This window comes from Passer domesticus, chromosome 1 (assembly GCF_036417665.1).
Source record: "Passer domesticus isolate bPasDom1 chromosome 1, bPasDom1.hap1, whole genome shotgun sequence".
Classification (NCBI taxonomy): domain Eukaryota; kingdom Metazoa; phylum Chordata; class Aves; order Passeriformes; family Passeridae; genus Passer; species Passer domesticus.
Window position 1 is genome coordinate 75,978,954 of NC_087474.1, and position 26,325 is coordinate 76,005,278.

General features: G+C 41.3%; 1 protein-coding gene across 1 annotated transcript; it reads right to left on the reverse strand.

Annotated features, from left to right (window-relative positions):
• Positions 1–26,325, reverse strand: LY86 (lymphocyte antigen 86). The gene is made up of 5 exons (XM_064425485.1): positions 26,016–26,325; positions 12,317–12,403; positions 10,775–10,903; positions 3,743–3,795; positions 1–749 (listed from the first exon to the last, which is right to left on the reverse strand). The coding sequence occupies exons 1-5, from the start codon at positions 26,134–26,136 to the stop codon at positions 654–656; spliced, it is 486 nt and encodes a 161-aa protein (XP_064281555.1). The 5' UTR covers positions 26,137–26,325; the 3' UTR covers positions 1–653.

A 26,325-nucleotide genomic window follows, 5' to 3' on the forward strand; every position in this document is an offset into this window, starting at 1 on the left:
TAGTTTTTCATTATGAATTTATTGAGAAGCAAGAAGAGCACATAGCCTAACTACAGAATGATTCACTCATCACTTAAAAAACGTCACAGAACAAAAAAATTCCAGGTACACTCCAGAAGACTAGAATGATATGAATCCTATGTTATGATATCGATCACTGGTAAAAAGGCATGCTCATCCTATTTCCTTTTGTTCTGTAGTTATAGCAAAAGCTGTGCTAGTGGAATCTCCAGACAGGCTCTAGAGAAGATTTAAGATGTTGAGTTCTGTAACTGCATAATATCTGATATATGTGAAAGTCATCTTCTAGCCTGTGTTAGAAATGGATACCTCCATAACTTACTGCAAAAAAAGTGTTTAGGCTCTCGCCTGTTCTGCCTCATGCTATTTTCATCCTGAGAGTGTTGGTATTGGATACTTTCTTTTTACAGCTGTATATATTAGAAGAAAAAAAGTAGGCTACAGTGCGCGTTTAGAGATAAAATTACCACTAGAGGATCTAGTAGCTTCTTGAAAATAGCAAATTATAAAGAGGAACAGCATGAGAATCACCATGTGAGGATTATTTTCTTCAGAATCATTGTAGAATGCCAGCAGCCTACTTGACTTGAATAGTTTTGGTAGTCTGTAGCTTTCATGGAATTGGTTTGTGGCTAATAATAGTCTAAATAATTTTTCACAGTAAAATCGGCACAAGCGACAATGACGTGATCTTGATTAGTCAGCTTTGCTGAAATAGTGTAATCTCCCTGTATGAGAAAAATGCAAAACAAGAGATTAGCCCATCAGTACTATATAACTGCTAAAGTTTCTGACTCCTCCTTTTAGAAACAGAACAATTTTTTTCCCATCAAGTTCCTCCAAAAACTTCCTGGTCCAAATGTTTCAGAGGTGGTAAAGGATGTGCCCATATGTTCTGCCAAAATACTCTCCTCAGGGATATCAATGCTGACAGCACAAATTGAAAATTAAACAGTGCAAGGGGAATGAAATGTTTTGCTGCATTAAAAAAATCCCTTCAAATCTGTAAATTCTGTAAATCTGTAAATTCTCATGACTCTTATAAGCAAACACAATATGGCCTGTGCTATTTAGTAACCGGAAAAAGAGGTGCTCAGTTCTCTGGCACTTCTCTTACATGGATCTTGTTGTTCAGTGTTGCTGATATGAATTTTTATAACAGAGCATGCTGGGGGAAGTGTGTGTATAGATGACTCAATCTATAACGAATTCCTATATAATAAAACAATAAGTAGTCTGATTTCTGATTGTTAGTTGAAAATATGAATTCAGGCTTTGGGGAGAACTTATTATCATTACAGTGAAAAAAAAAAAAAATCTGAACATTAAAGAAACCATGGCTATCTTGTATAGGTCAAAATGGCTCTCTCCAGACACTTGGAGAAGCACTGTACAGGGAGGTGACCAAGGTGGCTTTAACAGATTTGGAAGGAGAGGTGAACTAGATTTATTCACTGTGTATTGCTGGCACTGCAGTAATCATTTCTGGGTTTTTTTGCTAGAGCATGGAGGGGAGCAAAATGTGGGGTAGGGGAGGTTGACAGCAGTGGCCTCCTCGCTTCAAACCACAGACTGCTCGTGCCCTGTTTAGAGCCCTTCTGGTTGTGGAGTAGAAGGAGGCATAGATAGAATGAGTCAGGCTTCTCGGCATTTGCCTTTTACAATGGGATTTTTAAAGCAATACCTGTCCTGCATGCTCAAGGAGAGGTTCAAGTTAAGAATAAAATCTAAATTTGGAGAGAGGCCCAATGGCAACATGCTCTTGAGAATAGAGCTTGGTTGTAATTCCTGTGTGGAGCGTGCAAAAATCCCTCAGGCTTCTTGGATGAGGCTGTTCTTTACAATGAACAGAAGATGATTGCTGTATGGAATCGTTCCTTTTTGTCAGCATGGGAGGATGGTGTTATTTGCCTGATTGATTAATTAAAAAAAGAGGCTTCCTATTCTTTTTCTCACAAGCACATTAACTCTCTAAAAGCTTGTAGTTTAATTAATGGAAGAGACTTCATAATAAGTAATTTCCATTGTTTATTAGTGATTCAATTTATTTTTTCTCCTTCAGAATAATTTTTTGCTTGTGGTGAAAAATGTTATTAAAAGAGGCTTGAGATCAGTCTTGGAGTTTCTGGCTCCAAAAACTAGCTGAAAATTCAGCTAATTTGCCCAGAACTTGAGTTTTACTGGACTGTGTGCATATGTCTATGGCTTCTTCTTGGTTTAAAGACCTATTCTTCAGTTTGTCTCGAGGCTTTACTACGTAAGTATGTTAGTAAAGCTGCTCCTGGAGCAGGATGATGATTGATGTGAGCTCAGGCACTCCTGTGTGAGACATCAAAAGGCAGTGCTCAACACAGCCTCTGTAGGTTATACCCTTTAGGGAAGCAGACTGGTTAGGGTGGGATAACAGCCTGCATAATGGGGGTCCAGCTCCCTGTGTGAAAGCTTTGGGAAAATGAAGGTCCTGGTTGCTGCTGTCACCAAAGGAAGAATGAGACATAGGAGATGGTAGCACTTGTGGAGGCTCGATCCTCCCAGAAGCCAGCTATCCTTGTTATCACCTCTGCAGGTCTTGGCAAGCTCAGTTCTTTGGGACTCAGGTCTTTGTTCTGTATCCCTGTTCTGATCCTGTTTTCTTTTCCAGCCTGGAGCAATCCAGTGCTGAGCAGATCCCAGACCTCATCTTTGAGCCTCTGACACACATTTTATGTCTGCTGCTGAAGAACTGAGAGCTCATGCTGTGCCTCTCCAAGTAAATCTAAGGGGTATTTGACTGACCACCTGAACTCTATGCTTTTTCAGTGGTGACTGTGATCCTTTCTTTGCTATATTCTCAACAAGATGCCTTGATAATCAAAGACTTTGCCTTCTTCCCTTCAATCCAATCTCTTCATTGTATGTCTCTAAAAAATCCTTTGTTGTATACTGATCAAATATATCTTCATGCTGTGCCCAGTTAAGACACTGTTGCATCCAGCATTTGAATCTGTCTTTTTTTTTTGCAGTGTGATTCAGTTGAGTTTCTAGGAGACTTAGCTGTGTGTGGAGAAGGCTGCCAGTAAAAAGCATCTGTAATGGATGACCAGGAAATTCAGAGCAGTGCCTAGAGTACTGCCTGTTTTCCCACCTTCCTAAGAAATTTTTTTCTTATTTTAAGGCTCCATAAATCCAGAGAAAGTGTTCTTGGCCCAATAACTTGTACCTTCAGTTGCCACCTAGAAGACCTTGGTCTCTCTGCCTGACACCATGTACATACAGTGGAACATGTTCAATTGCAATAGTATCTAAAATGCCTTTATAGCCAGAGAGGATGAATGAGATCCTCCAAATTGTTCAGTTCACTAAGGACTGAGCAAAATTGCAGCCTTGGTCTCTTGGGAGTCCCCTGGAACTGCTCTGGAACTGCTTCTTTTCTTGCTATTTTAAGAGTAAGAGAGGGCGAGCCTACTAAAGAACTCTGTGGCTGTCTGACTTAATGCTTATACAGACATCTGCTATCTGGAAAAAAAACCAACTTTGTCACTGGATAGTAGTGCCTCTGTAACTCTTTATAAGCAAAGCCACTTAATTTCATATTGAGAAGGATTATTCATATGAAACACTATCAGATCTAGTGTGCCAGCTGGGGAAGCCTGGAATGTGCTGGGGTGATTGCTGGTAGTCCTCTGACCATACCTCATCTGGGAAGCCCTTCTGCTTGGGAACACAGCTGCAACCAACTTACCTGAGGGATTTCTTTGATTCCCAGTGTGACTGGCCCCTCATAATAGAGATGTTCTGGAAAGCAACAATGGTGATGGATGGTTAGACACGCAGCACAGGAAGGAAAAAGTCAGCTGATCATAGATTCTTTTTTGGTAATGGCATTTCAGAGCCTACAGTGACAAGGATTATGGAACTGCAAAATGCTCCATACACAGTCCTGCAACAGCCCTCTTGAGGGAAGTATCAGGATGAATACTGCCTTATGGGGAAAGCAAGGCAGAGCTTGGACTCGACGAGAGTCTGCAGCCCTTGTGAATGGAAAAGGGGGGCACATTTTTGCACAACCAGGTGGACATTCCTTTGTCATCACACAGCCTGAAAATGACAGCGGAGGGAGGGACTGCCATATTCAAGTCCTTTAGCACAAACTATTAAACACCTGCAGCTGCAGCAGTTGAACTGTACTGTTTTGGTAACTTTTAGAAAAACCAATCTGAGCTGAGCTGTAGGTATGGACTTCTGACTGCTTGCTGAACATGACTTTAAAGTGAAAGGAACATGTCTGTCTCTCTGCTGAGGGAGTGTACAATAAGAAGTTACATGAGGTATTAAAGTCATCACAACCGTGTTGGTGACTGGAATAGAGCCTGGGAGTTCCACCTTCCAATCCTCATCTCCCTAATTGTACGAGGCATGCCTGCTTTTGGCTGTTGAAGAAAGGGCAACTTTGGCATTAATGGATAGAATTAGCAAGTTGTTCTGCAGTTCCTCCTACTTCTTTATAGCTTACTGGGCCAAACTGTGCAGACTTGACTGAAAATAAAACTTGTAGATGTTTCAGTATTTCAGAATTTCTTGTACAACTTGCCCCACACAAGTCATGGGAAAGTCTAAGAACTGTTTAAGGATTCTTTTTTGTAGGTGTCATGAAATATTCCTTACTTTGACAGTGACAGAGGAGTGTGTCATCATGTTTATGTGAGTATGTGCTGGCATTTTGATGCTTGTCACTTTTAGAGAGTTTTAGTCTAGTCTCACTGTTGGTTTAAACTGTTTCTTGTGAAAGGTTGGATAAAAGCTTTGTAACATCTTTAGATTGTATGGTCCATATCATCATGCATGGACTTGGAAAACAGTCCACAAAAGTTTTTCCCACAAATGACATGAAATGTTAGTCTTGTAACAAAATTATATAAAACAATGATGACAGTAAGATAAACTAGGAAAAGGAGAAACCTGAGATATTACCAGTGTTCTACACCTTTGCATTAATGAGAAGTTTGTTTAATGTAATGCCCTGATGATCTGGGGAGGTGGAGAAGATGCAAAACAACTCAGTGTTGCCCGGAACAACCTAATCCCAAAACAGAGAACAGAATAAGTATGTCTTGGCTTGTCAATCTCAAACTGATCAGCTATGCTACAGCAATTGTACTGTACTCGTTCCCCTCTGCATCCCTGGCTAATTCATGTGGACAGCAAAAAGTCTTACTGTTTTCAGAGAGCAGTCACCATTGCCTCTCGCTTCTGTGCACGAAGTAAGAGCCCAGGAGTCTGACACATCTCCACTGCAGTGAGCGGTGACTCAAAAATTTTAAAAATACAGTACGGCCCACTTCTCAGTTCACAGCTTTAATAGACTCTAAATGGAAATTAAAGGCACCAAAGACTGCATAATGATGAGTGACTCCCCTGGGACTTGAGCTGTGTGTGTCAATGTGATCTAAGGCACATTGGGAGCTGCTCCCTCAGGGAGGTGTGGGCCATGCAGTGGTGGGGCTTGTGCTATGCATGTCCTTTTGTTCAGCAGAGAGCCTTGCAGGACTACCTTTTCTTCAGTCAACTCACAGCCTAGCAAATCTTGGATGACAGCAGAGGAGAGGGGAGAGGAAACTGGGCTGTGAAGAATCACCCAAAGTCCTTCTGCATGGGGACATGGAAGCTTCTCTTGGATCACGTGCTTGTTAGGATCTCAGCTAGGCTCTCAGAAAGCCATCCAGAATCTAAAAACATAGATGCAGCATTCAGGCTCTGCAAAGCCTGTATTTTAAAATGAAGTAGGTGTCATCAGGCCATAAATTTGCTTATGAAATGATGGCAATGCTAATCTCTCATCTAGTGTAGGTAGAAGCTATTTTTCCCTACACACTTCACTGTGATAAAGTAACCAGATGAATGCAGTCTCAGGCCTCTGCCTCAGCCCACTCTGAGAAGTTTTCCTTGATTGCTCTGATATGTTGTAGCTATGCCTTTGCTCAGTTATCAAAGAAATCACTGCCATGGGCTGTATCAACTTTTAGGGAGCCTTCAAATGTGGAGCAGCAAGTGCTGCTTGTCCGGTTTGAGGTCCACATTTACTGCTTTATGCTTCAGCTTTACCCTTATTTAGCTCTTGTTAACCAGGGGTCTTGCAGTGGTTCACAGCTGAATCATATGGAGCTACTGGAGAAAGTCCAGTGAAAGGCCACTGACATAATTAAGGGACTGGAACATCTCTCCAGTGAGAGACTGAAGGAGCTGGGACTGTTCAGCGTAGGGAACGAAAACATTAAGGGACAGCACATCAATATGTACAAATACCTGAAGTGGGGTTGTAAAAGAGGATGGAACAAGGCTGTCTCTACTAGTGCCTAGTGGCAGGGCAAAGAGGCAGTGGGCACAAACTAAAACAGAGGAGGTTTCTCCTGAACATTAGGAAAGACTTTTTTTTGCTGTGAGGGCGAGTGAGCACTGGCAGAGGTTGCCCAGAGAGATTATAGAGCATCCATCCTTAGATATATCTATAAGCCTTGCTCTGGACATGGTCCTGGGCAACTGGCTGTCAGATGGCCCTGTTTGAAGTATGTGGAACTGGATTAGATGACCTTCAAATGACTTTGCAACCTCAACAATTCTGTGGTTCTGTAACCAGTCCTTTGGAAAACTCCTGTAACCTTCCTTGCTTCAGTGTGGAGGGGGATACTATGCTGCTTTGAAAGTATGTCCTTATAGGAAAGCAAGGGCAGCTTTCATTTTCAGCTTGTTGAGGCCTGTCAGGAAATACTATGGATTCATAAACCTGATGAATTTTATCATTCATATTCACTTTGGACCATGGAAACCTCCCCAGTGGATCAGGCTTTTCAAAGACCATTCAGTGTTCCAGTTGCATGGGGATTTCTACTATAATTCTAGAAGTGTAAACATCCTCCAAGGCTTGAAGGACTGCAGTTTATCACAGCATCCTTAATATGCATTTTTTCTCCACATATTCATACATTTTTACATTCCTCCATTGAAAGGGGATGAACACATCTGCTGCAGTAAGTATAACTGTCACAAACACTGAGCCTATCTTATTGAAAGAATTCTATGGTCTTCCTAGAGAAAAGCCCAAACATGGTTGCAAAAAATACGCACACATTTGGAAGAGCATAAACCATGAGTGCATTTTTCCAATTAAATATTCCCCTTTTTCTTTTTTGTCTGCTGGTAATTTATAGTACCTTTCAAGCATGCTGCCATCAGTGATTTGCTTTCAGCCCTTTTTCTTATAGATTTATCTGAATTTTTCTGCCTGGAAAATATTTCTATTGTACCACTGAATCAAGGTGATACTACTGTGTTTTTGTAGCAGCTTTTCACAGTTATTTCTACCAAAGGGGACTTAGTCCTTTTTATTGCTAGTGAGCATGCCTTTAGTAATTTCTAGTCTGAGGCAGAGCTTTCAAATGTGTAAGTAAGAATTTCTTGAGGATTACTTCAAATTACTAGTTATCATTTGTCATGAAGATGCCTCTTCTTCCTGACTAAACACCTATAATGAAATTCTCACTCCTCTTTCTCAAATCTTCCTTTCACTGAAAATCTTTATGCATTCTCACACTCTTATACTATATAAAGGCCCTGTACATCTGCACCCACCTCTTCCTTTTTCTATGTTTTAAATATTTTTAGAACTTCAATGCTCCATGTTGGAGTTCTTCTAGGACACAATCTTGCACCGATGCAACTGACACACAGCTTCTGTGCTGTGGATGTAGGAATGATGTGAATAACTGCCAGCTATAGTTGTATAGTTGAGTGGGGAAAAACATATGTAAATACATGGCCTGGTGAGAAAGAGTCACTCTTTTTACTGGTGAGGAAAAGGTGAGGTGAAGGGGCTAAGCAAGATGGCCTTGTGTGTCAGCCCAAAGACCTAGCTTTGTGGTGTAGCTGCTTTCTCAGAAACAGCTATCTACATTCTCAATGTGATAGCCAGTCTTTTAATTCATGTTATGTTCTCTACTTTTATTCACAAATGCTGTTTTAGAAACTTGCTCACTGTAACACCTACTGAAAGGGACAATAATGTAAAATGGAGGTCTGAAGCAAGGTGGGGAATTTCTTTATAGTCTGGGGAGTGTGCACAAGGAATTGTGCAAGTGCTCTGATGGTGCCTATGTCAGTTAAGCCCAAAAGAAAATTTGCAGAGGAGGCAGCTATCTTTCTGTCAGGTAGCTTTGCTTAAGCCTCCAAGCTGTGGTTGACACATTGCTTAATATTACCCTGGTAGATCTTCCACTCTGATTTTAGTGATTGCATTGGGAAATCTGTTAAATCTTATGTAACTGTTTTCTTTGGAGGCAATGGAGAATAACCAGCACATTCTACTAAAAAAGAGGAAGGCCTAAGTTCACGTTATGCCACAAAGAGTTTAGCAATATTGTTGCTGTTCCTAAATAGGCAATGGCAAATTTCCTTGCAAACTTTGAGCTAACAACTTCACAACAGTCTTATAGCTCAAAGAAAAAGATCTTGGAATCCTATTTATGAGTCTGAGTGAGCAGTGCCAGACATGACCTTTGGTTAGTAAAAATAGTAAATACTATATGATTATGATGAACATGAAATCTCCAGCTATTTTAAGTCTTTCCAGCACAGAGAGTAGTTCCAGTCATGAAAAAACAGTAGCATTATAGCAGGGCAAATATAAAGAAAAAAGTAAACTTCCCTCAAATAAATAAGACTTTGCCACATCTGGCTCTTACAAGTCTCTTTTTCTTGTAACTTGTGCTCTGCTTTTCCCCACAAGTAAGTGGATCAACAAAACCTGTAGAAGGATGATGTTCTGTCTAATTTTGGGAGAGGGAGGGGCAGGCAATTTTTGGCCTCCTTGTGAAAGGCAAGTAAATGCTGTGTGAAACTACATTTAAACACAGGTCAGGTCTGGCCAGATGTTGGAAATGTTGCCCATAGATCAGGGAAAAAGGGGCTCTCCATGAAAATCTTCAGTTGAAAGGGCTCTCTGCTCTCCTCTGTCTTAATAGTCTGCATACTTGGTCATTCACAAGTTATCCTTCCTGCACGGGCATTAGGTCAGATTTACAGCTGTGCTTATATGGTAAATTATGCCTGAACTGCCTTAAATTGGTCTTCAGCTCAATTCTCTGTGCTATAACATGGGGTAGATTCGACTGTCAACTAATTAAGAAATACCCCATTTTCAGTTTGAACCTGTCTGAGAAAGTTCACTTTTTTCCCACTGTGACTTAATTACTAAATAAAAACAGCTACTGAATGAGAGGGTGTATTAAAAAGTGCATGGCAGACATCTTTGAACTGAAGAAGGGGTACTTCTAAATGAAGATATATAGTATTATTTAAACAACCAACTATGTGCTTATATCATAATGTACTTCAATTAGCAGAAACAATCGCCTGTCAGTTTAAGATTAAGAGACTTGGAAACCCCAGGAGGTTTTGGCTTTGTAGCTTAATGAGTGAATAGCAGTTTGTGTTCAGCTCAGGACTGACTCTACTTCTCCTTAATGTATTCACTGAAGGATGTTATTAAGTACTTCATCAGAATAAGATAGTTTTTCAATAGGTCTGTGGGTGGGTTTTTCTCCTCTTGTAATTCAATACACAATTGAAGAAACTTCTGAATTTAATTTTTTTGTCTATCTGGCTTACAGGATTTACATAATTGGTTGCTCATGCAACATTTCTCTATTATTCTTTGTGATAGTTTTGTGCAGTGTGAAATGTCTTAGTCATTTTCCAGGAACTGTCTTAGCAGTAGTGCTGTGCATGGTCTTTAAACTCATGGCCCTTGCACATGAGTTATTTCAGGGTTATCAGCTTGAAGATGTGAGTGATCAAGGAAAGCAGAGCTTCTGTAACTATCTGATGCTCTGACAATTCAAACTTCTCTGTGGTTCTACTTGTTTTTTTATAAAAACAGCCTAAATAGATGATCATGATGTGAGGGGGATTTAAAAATTAATGGATACATGCTACTGCAGTCCAGAAGCAATACCACAGCTCTTCCAGACATGGCACAGCTAACTTGGCACTACCTAGCCTGGGTTGTGGCAGAAGGAGCCTTGAGGTGCCAAGGCTCACCTGGGCCCAAAGATGCCCGGGGGGGTGTTTTCTGGGGGCAAGCAATAGCATTCTAAACCAACTACAGCAAGTCTTTGCCAGCTGGCAGTGTGACTGGCACGAGCTGAATTCATCTGACTGCTGCATAGGCACAGGTTGAACTGAAAGGAGATGCAAACCATAGATGGTAGCAAATAGTATCTTGTTCCAAATATCCTTGTTCAAGCATATTTCCTCATAAAGTAATTAAAGAATTGCCTTTAAGGACAGGAGGTGTGACTTGCTTAATAGTGAAGAACATGTTCAGAATGGTTCTTTGTTTGCTCAGCTATTTCTTTTACAGAACTAGCTTTTATTTTTGTCATACTTCTTGCTCACGTGAGAAGCACATGCCTCTAAATAGGGTTTATGAACCTCCCTGCTGGTGGATGGGGGTCACATAACCACAGTAATTTTTAATGGACCTGAAATCCCATGTGCATGCAATATTCTGTGATTAAAAGTAAAGCAAACAAACAGGTTGGGGGGAAAAGCAGGCCCTTAAATTAACATGTCTCCGTCCTACTGCGTTCCTGTCACCCATTAACATGCTGCTGAAGTAAACAGAACATTACAATGTATTGGTGCAGTCAGCAGCACAGCAGGCACATCCTGCTTGGAGTATTCAGTGGCCATCAAACACTTAGAGTGCCACCTAAATTACCTCCTTTCTTCTTTCCACAGAAAATAAGCTTAGAATGACCCGGCCCGCAAAGCGTCTCGGAGTGGGTTAAGACTGTCTTGCCATTTACGATCATGTCCAGCTTGACATAGAGTTCCTTGATGCTGTGTCCTACAGACAAAGCAGAAAGAGAGCTCAGAGAAAGCGCAAGCATAAACAGGTTTATTACTTTATTTTGAAAAATATTCTGGTTTTTCCTCCCTGCTGTTTGAGCCAGTAGATGTTTTCTCTTCACAGAGGACTCCTGATACATAGAAATCTGTGCTTCAGGAGCAGGTCTCTAGGTCCTTCAAGATATATGACAGGGGACATAATAGCAGTTCTCTTGATTGTTAAATAAACTATACCCATGACCATTTTCTGACTCTGAGGTCAAATGGTGTAGCAAATCTCATGTCCTTACATCTGAACTTCTCTTGTATTCTTGGCAGAGGGATCATATCCAATGGGCCCCTGGAAACAACTTGTGACCTGTAATTGCTGCCTGGGAAAACAGTAACTGGCCTGAGCCAAACCTGTGCCAGGGACCAGCACAGCAGCTTGGCAGTGCTAGGAAGTTTCTTGCTTGTGCCTGGCTTGTTGACACAGGCAGAGCCAGTGAGGCTACTGGATTTAGATGGAGGACCTGTACTCTGACTTGTGGGAAAAGTATTTGCAAATGTCTGTAGTGTGATTTTTTTTTTTTCAGGCTTGTTTACCTTTGTAGGCACCTGAAAACTGATGCTCCCTGGACAAATAGCCCACGTCTCGCAGGAAGGGAGACCTTTTGCATGCAAGGAAGCATTCCCAGGTGCTAAAAGAAACTTGGCACACAAATTTATTTTCAACACCAAGAGCATACAGCAGCACTTTCATATTTGTGCTCTGGCAGTAGAGGATCTAGATGAGCTTGGGGCTCAGGTTTGCAAGAGATGGCTTTCCTGTGAAAGAACCACAAAGCAAGCTACGGCTAATATTAAATTGTGCACGCAGTTTTTACCTTTTATTGCTGATCAGTCAAGTGCTAAAGGGTATAATTTCAGCTGGTGCAGGTGGCAAACTGATGGTGTGACTATTCCTCAGGCCAGCACTTTCCCAGAATGTATGCCCAGGAGGACAGAGGGGTCTCCCCACATTGCTCTGTGGGAGTCCATTCAGACCTGCAAGGGTCACAGCCTTGAAAATTTGGTGACGTAGTGACACAAGAAGGTGTGTGAAAGTCAACAGTACTCTCCCCAGAAGACTTAACTATGAAGATGATGAGCTCTAGAGCAGCCCCCCCTTGGCTCTGCGTGTGTACAAATGAAGAGTAGGAGCTGAGTAGGGGCTGAAAGCTGATATGACCTCTTCAGGGTGACATATGTAGTCTGAGGCTGAACTGATAACAGAACTGACATTTTTGTAACCCTGCACAGGTTTTGAAGTTTCTAAGAAATGAAGCTCATTCATATTTTATAGGAGATTGTCACCCTTGCTTACTTCTTAATATCAGCACTCATGTATGAATTACCTGTGTACAGCATGAGATAACAGCAATTCACTTACCTAGGACCGTTGCAGCTCTGATGTCAAAGGTGTGTTTTGCAATATCAGAACAATGGTCAATGCTGAGAGCAAAATCTTGCTGGGGATCTGTTTGAAGACACAAAGCAGTGGGTTACTGCTTTGTTGTATCTTTATGAGATACTGACTGTATACATAATATATAAAATATAGAAGTGTTATAAAAAACTAATTACATATTTCTTAAAAGTTCTCCAAGAAGTGCTTAGAGCTTCCATACTCTGCACTCAATAGCTACTTTTGTCCTTTCTGCTCCTTCAGTCAGAAGTGCACTCAGATGATAACCTGGGTGAGGTTAGAATCTACTGTGTAGGAAAATTAATCAAGCTCAAAGAAGGAAAGTTCCCCACAATGGTGGGTGGCAAATGCTTATTCAGTGGTGAAATCTCAGCACAACTGCTTTTCCCAGACTCTGCACATTGCCATTCCTTCCTCAGCACTGAGGAGCAATTGGTTATGAAGATGTTTATTAATTAATTTGCATCACAAGATGGCTTGGTGAAGCTGATTAGGAAACTGGATTCTGGAGTGGGATGAAAAGTCCAAAACTGAAAATAAAATTGTGTTAACTGAAATACTGCAGCACTTTTTTTTTTTTTGGGTCTGTCATCCTGTGATATTTCTAAGCCAGAAAATATTCTACATTTCTCCTTTTCTGGGAGACTTCAGTAGAGCTGTGGGACCAAAGGCAGCCCTTTGACTGATAATTGTAAAGAACGTGATTCTTTCTAATTCCTGTAGTATCCCTTTCTCTGCAAAAAGCTCTAAAACTCTTGTAAAAGCATAATTGTTTTCCTACCACTTCTACCTTCTTCCTTGCTAGCCTCCATGAGACTTGATGCTGTGCCTGAAGGCTTGCTGACATGTCACTCCCTGGTGACAGGCAGCAGCAACCACTGACAGCTCAGCTGCCACAACCAATAGAATCTGCAATTGTTTTCCAAAGCTGTGGCAGGAGGAGAAAGATTTGGCCTATTTGGAAAAATACCTTGAGCCTCAAACTTGCTTTAGGCACAGTTTTGTCCCTCATTATGGCATTCCAGCCAGCCTGTACATCCAACGTAGTTCTCTGTGGAAAAAAGACAAGCAACTGTGGCACGTGCAGAAGCAGCCATAGGCTCCTTGGTTTACACAGCTCTGGTAGTGATAAACATAGACTTGGGAACTGAGTTCTGTTTCTAAGTTATTGTTGCTGGAACTAATCTTCTCACTGAGCTGAAAATAACAGGTTGAGAGAATTTCCCTTTGATGCTGTGGTGAAACTTGAGTCACAAGTGCCCTCTGTGAGGCTGAGCCAGCATCCCCATAGTCTAACCCTGTTTTTGTGGCAGTGCCCCACAGCTGTAGCAGCTGGCAATCAGCAAGCCTGTGTGACCAAAACCTGATTGCTTAAAGGAGATCACAGAATGAATGAAAGTGTTGAGAGGACATGGAGGGCTCTAACTAAGCCAGACTTTGTGAGCCCACAGATTATCAGTGTGGTCTAACAGCAGAGCCCTAAATTTTGGTCAATTAAAATGACTGTTCAAAGGAGAGAGATAAAAAGAACTGATATTTCTAAAGCTCTGTGTCCCTGTGCTGGATTTTGTCCTCCACACCACTAAAGCAGTCTCTGCAGTTGCATAATCTTCTTGGGACAAAAAGTTAGTGCCTGCAGTTGTTTATCAAGTGGCCACAGTCAGAAGGTTGTCTTTCCTCTTTTTTCTTATTCCTGTCAGTTCCAGCTTTGTTTTTACAGCTTCAGAAGCTGTTGGAATCGGTTAGGAGAGCAGTTTCCTGCTTCAGCTGGAAAGCATGTCAAACTTCTCTTTTCTCCAGGACCGTTGCTCCTGCTTCCCCTCTGGTTTCTACCATCTCTCAGGGCTTGGTTTCCGCATTCTTCTGGGCTTCTGCTAGAGCCCCTCTTGTTTCTGTTTTGTGTGTGCTGTGATGATAAGATTCAGGAAGCAGCTGCTCAGATTCAGAGCAATTTGGGCATTGATGCCTACAAATAGTGCTGGTTGTTGAGTGACTAAAATTGTTGGTTCTGCAATTTCAAGAGGGAATTGTGGCCAAACATGGCAGTAGAACATACATAATGACCTTCTCTTTTCAAAGAGACTATGCTGCACTTTAATGAACAAATTAAATTGTGGCACTAGGGCTAGAACTTGAACTTTTAGTTTAAAATTTTCTCAGCAGTAACAGAGTGGAAAGGGTATGTTCATGAAACCAAGATTTTTTTGAAAGCTTGGGCTTCTTACAAAGATCCTGATCTCAGGGCTATTTTAGTTTGGATATCTGTTTATTTCTATGGGTTGAGCTCCTTTGGCAGATGACACATTTCATAGTGCATTGTAGCTATGGATGTCTTTTACTGCACTGCTAGTGATGCAGCACAGGATCCCGACATATCCAGGAGGTGCTATCTGGTCCTCAGAGAAGAAAATGTGGAAGCACTCACATGAGGAATTCCAGAAAAAATTGTGAATTGGAGCACTTGGATTTTATGTTGTTACTCTGTTGCTGACAAATGTAAAATTTTCCACTGCCAAAAGAACCCCAATTAATTTTCTGACCATCCCTGTGGAAATTCCTGCTCTGATTTAGCAATCCAATTTTGCAATCTTAGATACTGCGGCATATATGGGGACCTCCTGCTGAAATCAATTGAAAGAATGGCTGTGTTGCTAAAGCTATGGTGCCAGGGAGTCTGGATTCCCAAACATGTAGGGACAAACATTTCTACTATAAAGAAATTAATTAAACTAGTGGGGTTTAGCTGCATGATAAGTGAAGGACTCTGCAAATTCAGCTGGGCTTTATACACTAAGGGATTGTGCCATACCCCTCTTTCCTTGAATCGTGAGGAGTCCCTCCTGTGGCCAAGGCAACTCAAGGCAATTGCTGTTTTTGTTTTTCATCTCAGATGTACAACTGTGAGTCACTGTGTGTCTCCTATGGAGGTTTAGTACTTATTCTTCTGTGTTTGCCTAAATCTGAAGTGAGCTGGTTAGACTGAAAAAAAAATACATGTTATGTCTTTCACATGTGCAGAGCAATAACATTTACTGTTATATCTCTAAAATACGTGGGGCTGCCCTTCAGCCTTCCACTTCCCTGCAACATTTCATGGTGCACAGTACTGTATGTTCCCAGACTTCCCTCCACCTACTCCCTTCAATCTGCTCCCTCTCCCATAATTAAAGCTAGAAACTCTTTAACTGGTTACAGAATTTTGCTTTTCCAGTTCAGCTTTGATAAATCACCAACACTCATAATGTTGTTGGAAATTTTGCAAACACATTGAGGTTTATCAGTGAAAATCTGCTTACTGAGGGGGAAAAGGGCGTTTTTTGTGTATCTAGTGAGAAGGACTTAGGCTGCAACATATTTACAGCTAGCATGAAAGGTGTCTGGAAGCAGAATTTTGACTCAAGTTTCTGTCTAGGCAGTACTAAATTTTGGGCAACTGCTCTGGGAAATGGGAAAGTCTTTGGCTTTGTAAACCATCAATGCACTCCAGGATCTTCCAGACCTGTTATTTGAACTTGATGCTGTGGCTGAGGCTGAGCTCCCAACGTATCTAGCACTGAATGTCCAGCTTTCACTGAAGACTGGCTTCTGTAGTAAAATCCTGCTTTGTGAGAGGTGAATTTGGGATGTACCTGGCATCTTGCTACCAATCACCCCTGATATGGCTTAGTGCCAGCTGAGCCCATGCATCCCACCACCCATTTCACCCTTCCCCAAGCACTCTGGTGGAAATTTGTTTCTATAATGACTTGGGATGTGGTTCTCCATGTGCACTGGCACCCCAGTGCAAGATTTCAGCCTGACTTACTGTTCGAGGTGCTCACAGTGATGGGTTTGGCTGGGTTTTTTTTAGAAGACTAAGCAGTTGTGTGTAGTACAGCCTAGAAGCTCAGATGAGTTCCTGAACTTTTCTTTCTAGAGTTTTCTCCCCTGCTTCTGTTCTTGTCAGAAGGTTCATAGGTAAATTATCTCAGCCATATTTACAGCAGTGTAACCTCAGTGACAAGGACAACAGATGGGGGATCTCTTTTGTGCTCTGGTTACTGCAGTTGTGGGGCCAGTGGCTCCTGCCCCTGCTGAACATGGGTGTGCACAAAGGCACAGAGCTGCGAGCTGGGGCTGCCTTTACAGCCTCCTGGGAGGGGATCTCCAGAGCGCAGGATGGAGTGGACAGCTGGGAATGATAATGTGCTAACCCACTGTGGCAATGTCCCTCAGAGCCTGAGCTGCTAGATTGTTAACTGGGCATTACAGAAATTGCATGGCCAGATGGGAAGCACCTGTTCAAGGAATTTTGCTGTGCTGGTGTACAACAGCCTGTCTTTTATTCTTCTCTCTCCCTTCCCCCCTCTCCCCCCTCCCCCAGTCTTTTTAACTATGCTGTACTGGCTTCTCTCTCTTCTGAATCTGCTCTAAAATCACATTGTTTCCATCTGACCATGAAAATCAGTGGTGTGAGTGAATAGCAGCAGCAAGCAGATGAGCTTTGCTTGTAAAAGTCCACATCTGTAAGCCTTGGAGTGGTAAGAAGACCCTCCAAACTGGTTAGCTTTGGGTGTTTCAAAATAATACTTCTACGAGCAGATAAGCCACAGAATGGAATGAAATAGCACAACTGCACTTGGCTAGGGTCAGGTAAGGACAAGCTGGTGCTAGAGGAGATGGAAATTAGCACAAGGAAGAAACATTTAGCAATTACCCAATACTCCTCACCTTCAAAGCTCTTAATAAAATTAAATCATTAGTCTTTACAACATTGAAGGTGATGAAAGGAGAAGGAAAGAATGAGGAACTGTTTGGGATTTCAGACTTTATGTATTCGTTCAACAATTTCCCTTTAATGTCTATTTAAATAAATTAACCTGAATGCTCAAGGTTATATTTGACACTGGAATCTACTTACAGGATAGTGAGGAGGAAGCATCAGGTGAATTAGCAGTTCTCTGGTTTATGCATCTGCATTTCCCTGAGCACCTTCAGTTTAATGAACTTCCCTTTGGGCCTGCCTTCACCACATGCCACTGCCACATCCAGACGTGTCTGGGAGGGGCAGAGTGACCCTCTGTTCAGAGGAGAGAATAAATTGTGAGACTTACACTGGCTGTGTCTACCTTATCATCAGAATGCTCCATCCCTCCAGGCTTTTGCCTGATTCAGACTGGAGCTCTGGCCTAGCTCAATTCAGTCACTCTGGCCTCATTTGCAGAAGTCACTGTATGTTTTATAACCTGAACTTTTCTGGCTTGCTTAGGCAACATAGAGGAGAAGGAATAGAGAAGATTAGGGTTTGTGTATCCTTAATGTCCTGGGGTTACAGACTGTGGGAGTTCGGCTTTGCAAACAGTGCTATCAACTTGTGGTTTCTGAGGTTGTTTAAATCCAAACCTTCAAAGCTTTTGGAGGTGTCCAATGGAGTGAATAACTGCTTATTTTTTGATAAAATTTACATGTCTGTAAAGGGAAGCTTGAAGATTTGGTTTCAGTATAATCTATAAACTAAAAAAGCCCAGGACACTAGCAGAAGAAATTGAAAATGAGACTTAAAAAAAAAAAAAAAAGAGTTTATAAAAGTTAAATAATCCCAAGTCCTCTCCCAAGAATACTGAACACTGGTAATGCATAGAGCATGTTTCTTGGCTAGATAAAGGCACGGGCATTACTGGCTGATGGGTATGGCCTTAGTTTTGGAGCAAGGTGATTTCAGTGTCTTACAAGGTTAGTTTAAATCAAAGACAAAGATTTTGTCTTTTGGTATTTCAAATAAAATTCATTGTGAAGAACAACTGTTGTTCAAATGTGCAAATATTAAGAAACAGTAACTTAGAAGACTTATCCAAATGTCAGGTGGAGAAGAGAGGAAGAGATTTTCTGGCACCAGGCTGATGTGATGAGGTGGAGGGAAGCCCCTGTGAATACAGAAGGTGTGAGGGGCTTTCTGCAGGGCTGTGTTTGGGAATGGGGGTGTCACTAGCATGCATAAAGCAGCCTTGCCAAAGAAATGCCCTGGGTCTCCCTGCCTTTTCCTGCCTGAACCACCTTTCCTGAGAGCAAGCTTGTTAGGGCTGTTGGATGAGGCTTGAGGAGAGGCTCAGTTTCTGAAGGCTCTTTCCTTTCTTTTGCCAGAGGTGGTATTTGGAAAGGGGGGATTTCTGTGCTTTGTGTGGTATGACAAAGCTTTATCCAAGCCTGTTTAAGAGGACAAAACTGAAAGATGCAGGCTTTGAGAGATAGCATATATAGATCTGTACTTGATAATCCTGATTTGTCCTAGTTAACTTGAGAGAGAAAGGCAGACAGGGCAGGCTTCAACTACAGCAGTGTAACAAGAAAATACTGCATTAATCTGAGCCCAGCAGGGACTGTATTAGAGAGAGAAAGTCTTTGTTCTTCTGTTGGTAAGAAAACACCATGCACTGGATGAAGAAGGTGCTTACAGTAACTGCCTGTATTCCTAATCAGAGCTGTCTCTTCCCTCTTCTATGTGTTGGGGTTTTTTTTTTAAATAATTTTTTCATAGTGCCCTACTTGAGACTGAGGTCTCTGGACATCAGTGCTTGCCAGAATGACTGGGAATTCACAACAGACTTTCAGAGTTGTGTCAGAAATAGAACCAAACGTTGCTGGAAACTGCCCTGCTGTCAGACATGTGCCATGCTCTGGGATAGCAGCTATACCGCTGATTATACGGAACAGTAATCAGCAGCATATAAATGGGCTAAATGTTCCCATTTTCCCATGATGGGTTTAAATCCACTACAGAAGCATGGCAGTAAGCTACAGTTGCAATGGCATGCTCCCTCTGCTGAGGAAACTAGCTGGGTTCCCACCTGCCTGATCACCTCTGGATCATTTGACAGGAGCCATCCATCTTCAGGTGAAGAGGAAACTGAAGCATTGAATTAATTTGTGGCAGTTTTCAAAATGCTAGCTTTTGGCAACTAGAAGCTCTCCTGAGTCTAAAAGCAGGATCTGGAACAGATCAAAGGGTTTTGATTTGGTATGTGGTGAATCTGTAAAGGGCATTTGGACATCTTGTCCATGATGGCCACTGTTTCTCCCTAGTTTAGGTTGCCTCCTTAAAGTTGGTTCAGTGACCCCAACACACAATAATGCTGATGTAGTTTTTTTCATTTTGAGGTGTTAATTTTTCTTAGAGTACTATGGATGTTTTTCCTGATGGATATTAAATTGGTGTGAGTGTCTGATCTCCTGCCTCTATTTGCCAAACTGTAAGCATAGTAGGGTCCAGATATATTTTGAGGCTTGATGACAGCTCTAGATGAGATGATGTGGCAAGGTCAAGAAAGTGTAGCAATGCTTTATTGCTTAGAGGCTTAAAGAGAAAGCTTTGCATAGGAGCACTTATCATCAGCTGTGGTTTGTTCTTGCTACTGACTTTATGCAGTTAATGTGCCTTTTGATAATTTCTGCTTTATCTAATATAGGAGCTAATCTCAAATTTTTATCAAATTGTTAAAATGGTTGTGACTCACCTGTTTAGTGTATTAGAGTGCTTCCTCCATAGGCTCAGATTCAGTATCCAATAGCAAATTACAGTATTGCCTTGCCCACAAAATTTATAGACTGTAATGTAATATACCATTTTTTAGGTATGTTTCTCCTATATGTTTCCAAAGGGGAGAGCACATTTTTCTATGGCTTGCCTTCTGAACTGTTACCACTCATCCTTACATTTACCTTAGTGACTCAGTGGCTACAGCAACCAAAGAGGTGGCAAAAGTGAGTAGGTATAAAGCATGCCAACCAGTTTAGATTTATCAGCTGGAGATAAGCAGGAGAGGCTGTCACACATAAACATAAACAACCCTCTTTTGCAGTCCATGGTGCAGGACCTTAATGGATTTGGTGAAGAATTTGGCTCTGTGAGGAAACTACTGAGAACTAAATTAGATGGGAGAATTTGAAGCCTGGTGGGAGAAGTTCAGCTGAGGTTAATTTGCTCCACTACTAGTCTCACTGAAAGCATTAATATTGATTTTACTGAAAGATTTAAAGTCTAGGTACTGAATCTAATGTTTTTGCCAGAGTACCTTGGAGGTATGAAATTGTCTCCTGCTCCTCTATGTCATTTACATTTTAAAAGTTACTAAGTACTCTCCCCTCTGAAAGAAGGATAAAATGATGTTCAGAATCACCTCAAGAGTTCACATAGAAAAAAGAAAGTTTAAATCCTCTAATGAGACATGGAGAATGAAATAGATGGGATATTTTTAATTCATGGAGGGACCAAAATTTTAAAAGAAGATTTGCATGCACACTCATAACTATGCTACCTTGATTCTGATGATAGTTTCAGTTTGTTAGGATCTGGTGCCAGAAATATACATGTACACATCTGGTCTTCCCCTTGGAATAAATAAGTTATACCAGATGAGTTCAACAGCAAAGCTATGACAGTAAGATGGCTCGGACAGAGTAAACAAATAAAAAAATTGTTTTCAAGAGGAATTCTTAAGTTCTTTGATTGTTTGCCCATTAGCAATCTATGCAACAAAAGATCAGAGGGGAGTTGGTGTTGTGTGGCTTTAAATAATTTAGGAGCAGAAGCAATTGCTGGAGACTGTTTGAGGGAAATAAATAAATAAGTCCAAGAGAAGCATCTGGCTCAATCTGTCTGCCAAAAATCCAAAGAATAATGGAAAAAGAACCTCTTTTTACCAAGTGTCTAGAAGAATTCTTGCCCTGAAGAGGCATGAATGAGAACTTTTTCACAGACCTTTCTTTCCCAGCTGAAACTATCAGATTACTTACATCCTTTAAGTAAAGAATATAAGTGTGTGGTCAGGGAGGGAAAAAGACTAGTTACATTGGTTGGCATAGAGAACATAAGGTGATATGCTGTAAAATTAGTGCTGCAGTGATGCAAATTTAACAGTACTGTTTACAAGTTGGCATTGCTGATTGAACAGGTGTATTTTTAAAAATACACCTGATGTTACAGGTGTATTTTTAAAAAAGGAACAAGTGGAATTTAAGAAAAACAGTATCTTTGATCTCTCAGTATGTAGGAGAAAGTATAATGTGTGTGTGAGGGGGACCCTAGTAAGCCTGAAATGCTTCAGAAAGGACAGACAAATCATCAGGAAATTGTGAGCTAATTGGTCTCTGTCTCCACTTGTTTTATTTTAAGCACTGAAAAGTTCCCTCAATACAGAGTTTAACAGGAGTATGTCTGCAGTGCACTGTCTGACCAGAGTGGGTTCTACACCCTGTTGAGTTCAAGGGGCCATTTTAACAAAGATCCAAATCTGAGCTCACACATTTAAAGAAAAGCCGTACAAATGAGAGTTCCTCTATCTATGAATGCAATTTAATCCAAGTGTGTACTGAAGTGGGCAGTGCTACTCTCTCCTATTGTGCCACTGGAGGTCAGGAAAAAGGTTTATAAAAATGACACTGCTTCAAGTGTGACACAGAACTATGCAAGCAAACATGGAGCTCACTGGACATAAGTTCAGCATGACCTTCCTCTGTTTTGGAAGAGGCAGTGTCATGTAAAAATAATTTCCTAGATGACCAGATTGCCCTGGTTCTTTGTCTAGCACAGGACATGAGTTATAGTAAATGTTTACCCATATTCCTATATATGTGTTATTATTTTAAAATTTGTAGATATATAGATATAAAACTTATGAAGGGTGCAGCCAATTTCATATTTAATTCAGAAGGTTGAAATGAATACTGATTGTTTGCTCCTTCTCGTGAAACTTTAATGGCTATTAACCTTGCTTTAGATGAAAAACAGAAGAAAAAGAAAACAAAATCAGATATGAATTAGGGAAAAATGTCTATATTTAAAAATCTCATGTGGTCTAAGCAGTGTTTTATATAGTCTTGAGAATATTTCTGAAGATCTTCAAATACTACTACTTTGACTCTTCTGAAGAGCTCCCTGAAATTCCTTGTTATTTATTCCAGTGCACAGAAAGCAGAGTCCTTAATGGTTGATGGTGTCCATACCCTTTTTTAGAACCTTCTGCCTTATCAGTGTTTGTTTCTGAACTGTAAAGAAACCTACAGTTTCAGGCAGTGGGCAGCTCTAAGATCTCTCAGGTCCTAATCTAAATAATTTAATTAAATAATCACTAAACTTGCTGGTCAAAACAAAAGCAAGCATTCTAAAGCACTGAAGTGTTAATATAGGCCCACCTAACATTTCAAGAAAGAGCTGTAAAAATAGTTGGAAAGTATTCTTTGTGTGTCTGCAGGAGCAATCACGTGCTTTCCCTTATGAAGGGGGGTCCCATTTGAGCACTACATACTAAGAATGTTCCCATGGCTAATTAAGACAATTAGGCTTTACATGAATGATCTAGAAGCAGGTGCTGGTAGGTGTGTTAGGGAGTTATGTTCTGTTGTCTCTGACTGCATTGCACTTTGCACTTCCAAGTGGATGCCTATTACTCAAATAACACTGGAATCTCCCCAAGGCACTTTGTTACCATTGCCTACCTGCCCTTCCCTTCCCAGACAATTGCCTTTTATAAAGTAGCTAGAAAGATCAAAAGCATTATTGCAGTGAAATTAAAAGGGGTAGAAATTGGTCATTTATGTAGCAGGTTCTTTTCATGTCTGCGCATAGACTTGCCAATTACTGTTCTCTTTTCTCAGTCAGAGATGTTAACCTGTGCTGCTTTTATCTCAGGATCTCTGCCCAGGTTTCTAAAGTGATTTGTGGTCATTTGAAATCTTCCTTCATTTTTGTCACTTGTTCCTGGGAGGAAGAGTGGCCCTAATAGGAAATGTTTTGCTATTTAAAGGCTGTCTCGGTGTTATGTCTCCTGCGGTCACATAGAGGAGGCAGCCCGCTATCTATTTACTCTACTTTTAGACCACCTGCCTCTCAGCTTGATTTTCTTACCATGGACTTGCTGCTGAGATTTTTGTGTCTGATTACTTTTTTGCAGTTGCATTATACTAATCACTAGTATCTTGTCTAGCCCCTTCTTTTGATGCATGACTTGAAGTCCTGACTGCAGAACATTCAGTCTGATGTGGCTGAGTGGGAATGGGGATGCTTTCTGTAGGATCCAGAGCATAGGCTGAGGCTGGGGGCCTGATGCATGCCTGTATCTTACATGCTATAGGAGCAGGATGCAGCTAGAACAATTGCTTGTGACCAGCAATTGCAACTTACTCCTGGGTACAGGAGATGGCTTCAATTACTCAGTTATCCACCTAAACTTCTCTGTTGTATTAATCACTGTTACATTAGCCCATATTTTTTAATTTAGTCAGATTTTTACTGCATTATAGGAGAGGATCTGATAAACAGCAAAACAAAAATGGGTACTTGTCTCCTCTTTAAATGCTCAAACTGAATTCTAATAATTGATTGAGAGAGGTCATTGAGCTCCAGAAACAAGTTGTGAAGTACTTGGTAAAAATTCTTTTAACATCCTTATATTTTACTTGATTCAATCCTAATTCCCTGATAGCATCTTAGAGTCTATACTAACAACATTAGAGGTGAAATCCTCACCCTTGAAGCCAACAGGGCAATCCTTTACTGAAGATTTTGTACTTGTTACCTCACTGTGGCTCCTGTTATCCCCCAAATAGGACATCCTCTGATACCTTCAGTGGAGCAGGCAATACCAAAGGGATTTCTCAGACTGGAGGGACATATGGGGCAGTATTCCTCTGAAATAGCTAAAGAGTGCGGGCAGTTACCTAATATAAACTCTGCGGTTGTTGCCATTACAAATTTGTAATGGGAAGGTTTGATGGGAAAGGGTCTTGTCAAACACTAACAAGTCTGTGTCCTCCTGGGTGAGAACAATTGGCAGGACACATGAAAAATTGAGTTATGGCTTACAGTGAAATAAAGCAGGGACAAAGCTGCCCTTCTCCTGAATGGGTGATCAGCACTTTGTGCACCACTGTGAGCTTGCCAGTGAGCTCACTAAGGACAGGTCCTTCTCTGAAGCAGATGTGCACTAATGTACTTGGATTCATCCTCCTGACCTGTAGATTTTGGGGCTCGACCCAAAGCACCTTAAATTCTTCTCCTTTATGCAAACTGCTGGATTATGAACTGCAGCAATGCAGATGGTATATCCTGGGCTGATGCTACCCATGCGGTAGCCTCTGGAAAAAGGCAAGGCAGGACATTGTGATGGTAGGTGTGAGTTGCCTCAACTTGAATCTGACAGAGCAGTAAGGGAGAAAGGAACCTGACTTCAAACAAGGAATCTTATATAATCCTTGCACCGTTTCCACATCTATGTAATCTTTTCATCTCCCATAGCTGTGCCCAGGAGAACAGAAGACCACTCTAAGTGGTGGGACCTGACCTTTGTGATCTCTGGCTCGTGCTTCTCAAGCTGCGAATTCCCCCTGAATGAATGTACCTCTTATCTTTCTGTTCATGGCAAACCAAAGGAAGTGACAGAAACAAATGACTCTAAACAAATGTATATTGTTAGCTAGGCACAGTAAGAAGCAACATTTAACTGGCACATGCCAGCAGACAAATTCATCATACTCTGAATTCACTCAGACTGTAGCCTGTGTCTCTGTGTCAAGGCATCTCATGCTGACTGGGACCTGTTGAGGGAACAGAATTCACTTACGCAATAAATTTTTACTAAAATGAAGGCAAACCCAAAGTCTGTATTCAATATCTAATTAAATATTTTCTTAATGCATTATACCCATTTATAGAACGTGAAGCCTGACTTTAGTCCCCCTGGGAGCAGGCCAGTAAAGAATGGCATTGCAAATATTTATTTACTTCTCTTGTCCCTCACTGGCTTTATTTTAATGGGTGTGCAAAAACGCATGAAAGCTACAGGCGAGGAAAAGCCCCCGGGAAAACCCTTTGTAACTGGATGAATTGGAAAAACAAACTCTAGGGTGCTCATTTGCCATGAATCGCTTTTCAAATCACGTGCGGAAAATGAATGAGGCGTCTGTGAATCTAATTCCCTTTGTCCCAGTTGTAAAGCACATCAGCACAATAGGCGAGGCACACGGCCAGCAAAGCAAGAGGTGGAAAGCAGGCACCATTCAGTGAATTCATTTTCAGTCAAACCAGTGTCGCTTGCTCCTTTTCTTTTCTACAGATTTAAAGAACAAACCAAACCCTGTGATCCTTGGGAAATGCCTCTGGTAAGGGCTGCTGCTGAAGTCTCACTAAGCACAGTGGCAATGGCAGAGAACATGAATCCTTCCCACTGTCACACTGGGTCCCTTGTCATTCCTAGTGGGAGGACAGGAAGCACATCACCACAGCCTCATCGCACATTGGGAAAGCAGCAGATCAGTGCATTGAAGAGCCTGTTTGATCCCAGGGGTAAAAAAGTTAAAGACCTAGGGTCTTCTTATTTTTTTTAACCTAACTTCAAGATAAAGATCTTAGACATCTCTTTCATGCTAAACTGGGGTTTTTTTAGCGGTTTATTATTCTGAATTGTTACATTATTTCCTCTTTATTATTTTCTGAATACAGTAGGTATGTGTGTGTGTGAACCAAAACCAGCTGTACTTGAAACACGAAAAATATTTTAGATGTGAAACCCAGTGCAGGTTTGGGAGTGTAACCCTTCTATTCACTGCCTGGCTTTATAAGCATCCCTCACAGCATTTAAGAACAACTCTGCTGAGCAGCTGAAAGGAAAATGGAAACGTAAAAAAATCTCACCGCAGCTTTTGTAATATATTTCCAAGTTGTCCTCTTTGCAGACTGTGTGCGTAGGCCACTGTGTGCTGGCATTGATGTAAAGCAGGAGTAAGATGAAAAGAAGAGCACTTGATGTCTTCATGGTGGTGGTGGTAGTTTGCAGGATCACTTCTGTCTCTTGCTAACACTCTGGAGGGAGGTGTTCCTTCCTTTCTCCAAGGGACACGGGACTTACAACATTCGTGCCTGCAAAAGGGTTAAGTGAGCCAGTGCAGCCTCAGCTTCCCACAATGCGGTATAAACAAGAGGCTAATCAGACTTGGAGGGTGTT